The sequence below is a fragment of the Humulus lupulus genome, chromosome 1 (assembly GCF_963169125.1).
Source record: "Humulus lupulus chromosome 1, drHumLupu1.1, whole genome shotgun sequence".
NCBI lineage: Eukaryota > Viridiplantae > Streptophyta > Magnoliopsida > Rosales > Cannabaceae > Humulus > Humulus lupulus.
In genome coordinates this window covers 51,244,935-51,255,100 of record NC_084793.1, presented here as the reverse complement: position 1 = coordinate 51,255,100, position 10,166 = coordinate 51,244,935, and the positions used below count along the sequence as shown (strand labels likewise).

Here is a 10,166-nt window from a genome sequence, read left to right as displayed (position 1 = left end):
CTATATGAAATAAGCAGGCAAACATGGCATTCAAGCACATATTCAAGCATATAAATCAATCATTACCAACCAACCCTGAGTTGAGCTTGTCAGTGAAAGCGAGCGTACATGTTTGGTCATTCTCCAGAAACCATAAACCTTGGCTCGCTCTAATACCAAGTTGTAACACCCTACTTCCTTAGAGCCGTTACTAAGTGAGTTTAAAATGTGCATTTAACTCGCTAATCGAGGTGTTAAGACAAAAGTGTAATTAAAAAATAAATAGAGTCATAAACTTTGAAAATAAATCCATTTACTGAAAATCATAAAGCGTCTAACATTTGGGATCCCAAAATACTGTTTAAAAATATTTACATCTAAAAAATATAAATAAAGTCGGCTAGACGACAAAATCTGGGTTTAGTACAACCATCTCCCAAAAAACCCCTGGCCGTGGCAGCCAGGCAGGCCAAGCATGTACGCGCCGCCTCATGCTCTCTGTACTCATGGTTGGTCGACTTTCCTCTTGCCCTTACCTGCACCACAGAGCACTCGTGAGCCGAAGCCCAGCAAGAAAACCCTCACAAGCAGTTAACATAAGCATATTAAACACTTAACATGCAAACAAGTCATCATCAGGCTAACCACATACGGCCCTGCCGTCCCAGGCGCTTTACCAGGCCCTGGGTTCGCGGTCCACCTCGTGAGGATGTAATGCCCTGAATTCTCCGATGTGGTTTAATGGCGGGAATAGTAGGCCAGGAGGGCTATACTTGCTTAATTATGCCATTAATTGGTAAAATGCATCTATATGTGGATCATATTATAATATAATGTTAAATGCATGCATGTGAGTCCATATTTTTAATTACAAAGGTGTGACGGTAATTTGGCCCGTTGAGGGTAAATTGTATATTTGTATGCATGTCGGTGATATATGTTGAGACCACATTATAATGTGGGTTTGTTCGAGCCATTCGGCATGAGACGATCATGGTATGTTAATTAGCGGTTTGGTCATAACAAGTTTAAGTTCGAGGCTCGGGGGGAGTCTCGGGGTGATTTTAATGATTAGAGCGTTACCGGGCATTAAAGGGTAACAGGATATGAATTATTGGTGTTTGGGGTTATTGAGAATAGCGGGAATTGGAAAGCGTTAATTATGATTAACGAGATAGGTTGGAAAGGACAAATATGCCCGTGGGATGACTTTAGAAACCTTAAATGACCTAGGGGCATTTAGGTCATTTGGTTTGGATATATATGAGGCTTTAGTTGGCTGTAGAAAAACAGAACAAAATAGAGCAAAGAATTCTCCTTCCCGTACATCACCTTCTCTTTGTCTTCCTTTGGAGTTTTTGGGCTCAAAGTGAGGAATCAAGCTAGGAGATCAAGGAGCTGAGTTCATAGGGTTGGTTCATCCATTGAAGGGGGTTTAATCCCAAGTTTGAGGTGAGTTTCAGCCATTAGTTTTCTGGTTTTACTCTATTTTGGTTCAAGTTTTCAGCTTGTGATCTTGTTGTGGATAGTTGAATTGATGGAAGTTTTAGTTGGGATTTCACTTGGGTTTTGACGAGGGAGTGTTATAGATCAAGTTTAGGGGTCGTATTGGAGGTTTGAGTGGTGTTTAAGCTTGGTTTGAAAGGTTGGTTCCAAGAGAAATCGCAAGGGAAGAAAAACAGGGATTTTGGCTGAACTGGAGGTTGGGCCGCAGCATGGCCAGGGAGGGCCGCGGCCCTTGAAGAGTGCTGAAGTTGGCCGCCTCTATTTGAGGGGCGGGCCGCGGCATGGCCAAGGAGGGTTGTGGCCCTTAGTGGCTTTTTGCCCAGAAATGGCTTTTTGGCTTAGGGATGTTAGTCTTAGGCCTCGGGGTCGATCCTACTACCCGGTTTAGTAGTGTTTGATGTCTCGGAGGCTAGGTTTGGATTTGGGAACCCTTTGTTATTCATTTTATTGATGGAATCCTATAATTGGTTATGACCAGGTAACCGCTAAAGGACCAAAAGGTTGATCGTTCTCAAGGGTCGTTCTTTTATTCATTCTAGCTCGAACCAGAGGTAAGAAAACTGCACCCCATATGTGACATGCATGGTTATTCATGAGGCATGTTGGTTGTGTAAATGTGGACATGGATTGAATATTGAATGCTTAGCAAATGTTGCTCACTTGTGCATGGTACTGACTCATTAGTCAGATTTGGAAAAGGTGCTAGTATCAACTGTGAAGCTATGACTCATTAGTCAGGTTCGGCAATGGTACTGGACACTGGTCAAAAAGTGCTAACTCATTAGTCAGGACGGCCTTAGCGTGTTCAACGCAAGCCAATAAAGATTAGATCTAATCGACTTTCTGCATTGGATGACTCAAAGAGCATTAATGCCGGACCGACCTCAGGTTCGATGAATGTTATAAGCGCTTGTGTGGCTTACCCAACAGTCACTCATTTGTTAAAGTAGAGACTTACCCATCAGTATCTCATTTGTTGAAGGCTAGTGGCTTACCCAGCAGCCACTCTTCTGTTTGAATTAGTGACCTGCTTGTCAGTCACTCAGTATGGTTTACCAGAACCTCAAGTGATATTCACTTATCTGTTTGAAAGCTATGAGCTCTGTGTGATTATAATGATAATCATTTGATGATGTTTACATACAATATTGTGTTTTCTTGCTGAGCTTTGGCTCATGGGTGCTATGTGGTGCAGGTAAAGGGAAAGAAAAGCTCACCCAGCCTTGAGTGGAGAGCTTAGGTGGTGATGTGTACATATGCGGCCGCTTGACCACCACGGCCAAGGAGTTCTCAGAGGAACTAGGGGGTTTACCCTATTTTTGCCGCTTAGGTCGGCGGGTTTGTAATTTTGGAACAATAATGACCTTTTTGAGTTGTAAATAACTTGTAAATGTTCTTGTGGGCCCATGAACAGTTTTATGTATCAAATAAAACATATCCTTTCCTTTTTATTGGTTTTCACCTTAACCTGTTAATACCACTTAGAACACGTTTTTAACCAAATGACTCAGGCAATGAGTCAAATTTCTGGTTCACCGTAACTGTTCTGGGGTAACTAGGGCGTTACAGAGGATATCCTAGGTATCCTTTAGGGTCTCGCCCTGGAAACTTGCACTCCTCGTGCTAAACGCTGCTCCCGGCCCCTTGCCGCTCTCGGCCTTCGCCATTCCTGGCCCTCGCCGTTCCCGGCTCTTGCTGCTCATTCACAGATACACATAGAATAATTAAACATATACTTAAACATGAATAAACTCAATCAAAGGGGCTATGCCCTGCAACACAATCATATAGGGTCGTGCCCTGTAACACAAGCTCTACGGGTACAACAGTTTTCTTACCTATGTCTCGAGCCTTCCAAGCACCGATGTCTCGAGCACAGTCCCCTAGTCCGAGCCTCGCCGAAACCCTAGTCACAACGTATCAACAATATTCATCCATCAAGTTCTAATCCATTAAATATCTTTGAATCATAATTCTAATCTTCGGGACCTTGAATTCTATCAATCTGGGTGATAAAATCCATCTGATCCTTAACCTTTGGATTCCTAAGCCTAAAATCTCTCTAAAGCCCAAAAATGCACTAAGAGCCGCGGCCCGCCCCCAACCAAAGACCAACCCCAAAATAGGGCAGGCACGCCGCGGCTCAAGCAAGGGCATGCCGCGGCCCGCCCTCCTTCCTGGCCACCAAAATGCTTCAGAGGGCCGCGGCTCAGCGAGAACAATGTCGCAGCCCGACCCTTCGAACCCAGAAAAATCTTCCATTTTTGCCACAAAAAGCCAGCCAATTTACCCCAAAATCAACCCAACAACTCAAGCTAACCATCAGAGAAGTTATACCATGGTCTTAGTAACAAAACCTAACAAGAACTCCAACTCAAATCCTCATCAAATTCAAAGATGATCCTTCACCCAACACACATGCAATACTCTAAAATATCAACAGAAAACCAATATAATTCATCAAGTTAAAGGCTTACTTTTGCTTAATCAAATCTCTGAGCTAATCTTCTAAGTTCCAAGCTCCAATCCCTCCAAGCTCCAGCCTTGAATTCTGAGTTTCCTAGCTTAATCTCCTCAAAGTTTCCCTTAGCATGGTTTAGAGAAAAAGAGAGAGAAAAGAAGAAGTTTGGGTCGGTTTCTTCAAGTTTCTAAGTGTTTCTTGAATTCTGTTTTATTTAACTTAGGTCTTTAAGGTTACCTCAAGGGCTTGGGGTACCAAAAATGTCCCCGAGGGCAAAATGGTAAATTTCCCCCATATTCCCTCCTAAACATTCTAACCTCAATATATCTCCAAATATTTATTTCCATAACCCGATAACCCCATAAAACGTCTAATACCCGAAATACCCCTCGACTCGCCCCGAATCAGATTTTCGACCCCGTTGTGACTTTCTAGCTAAACTGCTCCCTAGGACTGTCTCGGATCGTGCAACATAGATATATCGCAAATATATCACAATTATTACAATTATCAAATTTATGCCCTCAATGGGCTAAAATTACAAACATGCCCCTAATAACCAAACGGGGCCCACATGCATATTTAATTCACCTAACACATGCATCTCTAATCACATATTCATACAAATTCACATATTATAATATTAAATCACTTATTGCCCTCTAGGCACGCTAATCAAGGCCCTAAGCCTTATTAGCAAATTTGGGTCGTTACAGAAACCAACAATTGTCTCTGGTTGAGTGGCTCGATGGTTGCGAGGTGGATCTTCCATTGGACCCCTTGCTCCAGTTGTTTGTGACCTCGACATGTGACTTCCTGCTGGCTGGGATGCCCTATGTCCTCGGGGTGCCTCTCGCTCGCCCCAGTGGCTGGGTTGAGCTCTGCAGTTCTTGTCTCAGCTGCCACTCTGAGAAGGTCTTTGAGGTGCCCGCTCCCCTGTCTGATTCCTATTAGGGGCCGACTGGGGTACCTCTCGAACCGGAGATGGGTGCCTTATTGGAGACGGAGGATGCCTTATAGGCAACGGTGGGGGCCTTCCATTGTTGGGCCTGGAAGGTCCATAATTGGCTCGGACAGGCTCGAGATTAGTGTTCCGAGCTGTTGAGGGAGCGTTGTTATTCCCTGTCCCCGCAGTTACACTCACTGTAGGATTACCAACAATAGTAGTTTGAGTATTCCTCCCAGGGCGATCGTTGTCGGTGTTTTCCCTGGGCCTTGGCTGGGTCTGCTGGGCCCTTTGTTCGGCCATTATGGCGGTTGTACTCCCGCGGGGACGCCCTCTGGTCCTCCGAGGAGATGCCTGGGCCTCTGCGGCCTGCCTGGCCAATTCTTCATTACGTCGTGTGGCTTCGGCCAATTGTTGGCGCAGTTGGCGATTCTCCAATTCCACAATGGGCACATACCTCTCGGGGTTATAATAGAGATCCTCATCGGGCTTAGGGGTTGGAGCAGGTGCCCCCCTGGGGCAAGATGATGCGCTTCCCTCATCCGGGCCCTGATTTGCCATAGGTTGCTTCCCAGGCCTTCACGGATAGTTCTCAGTTTGAGGAGTTCGCTCCTTAGGGATTTGTGGCAATGGTCGTCCACCAGTTCCTGGATTGTTCGCGGCGACCATTGATGCTATGCAAGAGGTTTCTGATTAAACAATATAGAGATTTGCTTAATGCTCTCAACGAAAAGCACCAAACTGTTGACGCCATTTTTTCGTCAATGTAATTACGAAGAGTACTAAACAATGTTTCAGAAAAAATAGAAGAACACAATAGCTTTTTACGTGGTTCAACAGTTAAAATATTCCTAGTCTACGAGTCGATATTTTTTATCTTGATACTCTCTCAAAGCTTTTTCAGAAAGCAATTTGGCAGAGTATTATTAGTACAATTTTGTGCATGCATACCAATGAAATTCTCCAGGCTATTTATAGGTCTGGTTGACAAAATATCTTCCCATTCTTTCAGGAAGTTACAATCAATTATTAAAATTTCAAATAAATGCTAATAAATACATTAATTACAAAATACCTCATGATAATTGAGATTTGATATCTGATAACAACGAATCCCTTAGGAATAAGGATTTTGTGGAAAACACGTTCCTGAGCTCAATTGTAAGGTGGGCGCGCTTTTGAGATCAAACAAGACTTCAAGCTTGTTATTCCAGTCAGCCTCCTCCTCACCTAGTGGTTTAATCGAACTCAATATTCGGAGATCAATGCCTTTGAGCCTGCAACTAAGGCTCGAATAATACCCACATGCTTCGAAGAAGATTCTTACTTTCGAGCTTGAAACTTAAGCTCGATCCTTTCAACTTGTGCTCGATCGCCAACAACAACAGATCAATAATCATGTTAATTTATATAAGTGTTCAGACAATGTCTGTTATTTTCGAGCCTACATTTCGAGACTCATTTATTCATACTCAAAATCTTAGCTACATCGATTAGTTATAATATATATACACAATAATATATTATATAATATAATATTTTTATTTATGATCAATTTATTAGTCTTTTATTAAAAATATATTTAATTTAAACTTACAAATTTATTTTAATAAAATAAAATAAATATGACATGAACAATTTATAATTTATAATTTACCAAAACCTCGTCAATTTTTTTCATTCAGCACAACTCCATTTGTTTTTTCCACAATGGAAAAGTATCTAAAATAAACGGTGTGGAGCTTTCTCACCATCGAATGTAGCAAAGATGAGACACACAGAAACAGAACCCAAGTCTTTACCATCCCAACGAGGAAGAAAAGGACCCTTTTTTTGTCTTCTCTTGAATAATCCAACCTGGATTCTTGAGGCCCTATGTGCCAACAGCCACACAATATTCAATAAAAATCAGATTTTTCTAGATCGGGCAATTGGGTCTCATAAATCCCAGTTTTTTATTTTTGGAATTTTCTGTTTATTTTTGGGTGCCACCCAAAAGGCTTGAACTATGAAAATCTTTGAATTTTGAGGTCCAGGGATGGATAAGTTCAGGGTGAGATGAGAAAAAGCCACATAAGGGTAGAATTTTGGTTTCAGAAACTTGTTTTCTGAACTGAGTTCCCCTTCGGCAATGGTCGTTAAGTTTTGTTTGATGGCTTCTCATGGCTACCCTCCTGCTGGGGTCGTTTTACACCAAGAGCAGGGCATGAGCAGAGCCATCCATGTAAAGACTTTAGCTTAATGGGTTTTTGTTTCCGTAGATTATGGAAATTGTTCTGGGTCTCTAATGTTGGTGCTTAGATTCTCGTTATTCTATCTGGTTGTTGTGCTGGTTTATTATCTGATTGCTTTTACTTGTTAATTGGGTTATGTACGAAGTATTTTGTTTTCAATGTTAGGTTCATATGTTCTTACTATTTTGGCTTGCCAAATGGGCGTTATTATTATCATCTTTTAACAAAACATGTTTTGCTTTATGTTTGTGTGTATTTATGTATGCAAATATGTAGAAGTTTGCTATAGGAGCCTGCTGGTAATCTGTTTTGTCTAGTCCGTGATTTATTGCTTTCTTTCTGTATTGAATTATTCTGGTTTTTTTTTGTTAACCCAGGATTTTCAACCACTTTTTTCGAATTATGGACCAAAACATGAGGCCATGAGACTTGGATCCCTCAGTCTGAGATCACAAGAGTCTGAGGAGCCATGGAAATCCATAAGCGGGTTATCTGAGTGCAACAAGTATGTCAAGATTGACTCTGTGGGTGAAAGGCCCCTGGTTTCCGATGTGCAAGGTATGAAAATGAATCACTGTGTCATCTGTTAAATGTTATCGTTGTTTGAATCTCCTTTTCCATAGTATAATTTATCTAGAATACCACAAAATCTACCGACTTACTTCATGTACCGTGCTTAGTATATTATTGTTTATTGAGGCATCTATTTTGTGGTTAAGGTATGTAGAAGTAACTTTAGAAATCTCAGTACACTCTGCTCAGCTATGGAAGTAAGAATGAGCCAGATGGATGACTGATTAGGATTCTAAGAAAAATAAAGAGTAGCCAGACCTGCAAGGTTGATTGCTTATATGATGTCCATCATAGTACCACAATGATTTTAGAGGCTGGCGAAAGGAAGATTTAAAGTAGATTTGAAAGCTGAAGAAAAAGAACTAAATGTGAGAAACATTGTTGGCAAGTTGTCTCAAAGTATTTCAATATTTAAGATTTGACTGGCTGCCTTGCGATTGATTTAGGCAGTTATTTGCTATTTTCATATTTATACTATTATTATGTCTTCTTGCATTGCCATATTTATTTATTTATTATTTATATTTTCTTACTTTTGGTTGCAGATGGCCGTCCAGGTTCCATGCCTTTCAGCTTTGGAATAGCAGAACATTGCAGAAAACACGAAACAATTTTGCAATTCCTCATGAGTGCAGCAAATGAACCAGATGGAGGTGGAGTGGATTTAACTTTACTTTCTGAGGTCATGGGCTTACAAGCATTAAAAATTGATTCACATAAACAAGTAACACCTCTTATCTACCCTGGTTCTGAATTGTATGCCCAAAAGCCTCTTTTGGACTTTGTTGGAGATCTGGTGGGTAGTTCAAAAATTACAGCTCACCCAGATGGCCAAGTCTTATTCAATGTTACGGGGACTGAGGTGAAGGATCTACTTTCAGTTGTTGCTGAGTTTTACTTGCCCAAAAACCCAGCTAAGTGGAAAAAGCAGTCAATGCTGGTCCCACACTATAATAGGTATGTATCATTTAGCAAACAAAACTGGATTTCTGCTCAATGCGGATATTTAATCATGCATATGTGATGCACCTGGTCATGGAAATGCATGATTTTTCATATCTCCCTAGTATGTGGATAGATGAAAGGCATGCGTAACAATTAGTTAAATGAATCAGGCATTACTTGTTTAATCAGTCACTTCCAACCCCTTTCTTCAGGGAATATTTTCCGGCAGACTTTTGATGATAACAATTGTCTTGGTTTTCTGTATATTTTAGTTTAAATGTTTACTGTTTTCTGGGATTTTTTTATTTCTCTTTTTTTTTTTCTTTTGTAAAAACCTCACCGGCAATCAATTCTACGAACCAGGCTGGACAGCACTGCAGTGGGGGTTATTCTTGATGCGCATTCTTTAAAGCTCCATGCAACAACTGTTGCTCCTATGAAGAGGTAGCAACATATACTTATTTTCTTCACTTCTGCCAATCACCATTGTTGGCTTTAGTTTTGAGATTCTTACTAATTGATTTCTTGTCATGTACTCAACAGTCCTGGAAAGAGAAAGGTCAAGTCACCAAAAGAGAAGGCTGGAAAAAGGGTGGGCAGAGAACGAGATCTCTACAAGAAGAACTATTTCCATGCATGTGAGAACCTCCTATCTATAATGGCTAACAAGAAGAAGCATGGAAAAACAGCCTTCCTTTCATTGAAAAAATCCGGTCCCGAGCTTCCTGAGCTCCTCACTCAGTTCTCAGCCGGCATTGCTGGCACTGGCTTGGCTGTTCTATTCTCTGTTATCTGTAAATTAGCTTGTGCAAGGGCACCATTTTGCTCATCGAGACTCGTGAGCACCGGATTAGGATTTGGCCTGGTTTGGCTTTCTTGGGCAGTTAATAAGCTGAGGGACACGGTTGTCTACGCCAATAAGAATGCAGGCAAGATGGGGTTGAAAGAAGATGAAGTGATGAACAAAGTGGATAAGAGTGTGGAGGAGATCTATTTCAGAGCTGCAACTTTGATGGCAGTCGCGTTGTTGAGATTTGCTTAAGCATCAAAGGAAGTAATATATTCAGGCTGAAGGTGAATGGTTTGATGAACTTAGAAGATCAGGATGACTAGCTGTGTATGTGAGAGTAATTGTATATGCTACGGTATATATGTATAGCTGGTTGATGATTAGATGGGGGTGAAGCTCATTTGGCTTTGATGTGGTGAAGATGGAGAAGCCCAAGTTAAAGTTTTTACAAAAAAAGAAGTGGAAGTAGGATTCGAAAGAATCCTAGGCAAGTTTGAGATGATGCAGAGTTCAATTGGGTATGACCTCTGTCTGATCAGCAGTCAGTCAGCACATATTTAGATATTGTGTATTATTTAACAAAACAGCAACTTGGATTGATTAATAGTTTTGTTACAGACCATAAACATTACTATCAATTTTGAGCTTGATATTCCTCTTGATAAGTAGAGCATGTTGATACATCTTTATTAACTAACGACATTGTTTAAGGGTGAGATGCTACTCTAATAA

The 10,166-nt window shown here is 41.1% G+C and overlaps 1 protein-coding gene across 1 annotated transcript; it reads left to right on the top strand.

The window, feature by feature from the left end:
* The first annotated feature begins 6,838 nt into the window (after positions 1-6,838).
* LOC133792319 (uncharacterized) lies at positions 6,839-10,099 on the top strand. The gene is made up of 5 exons (XM_062230225.1): positions 6,839-7,116; positions 7,504-7,684; positions 8,245-8,656; positions 9,008-9,088; positions 9,188-10,099. Exons 1-5 carry the CDS (start codon positions 7,024-7,026, stop codon positions 9,684-9,686), a joined length of 1,266 nt encoding a protein of 421 aa, XP_062086209.1. The 5' UTR covers positions 6,839-7,023; the 3' UTR covers positions 9,687-10,099.
* The last annotated feature ends 67 nt before the right edge of the window (positions 10,100-10,166 follow it).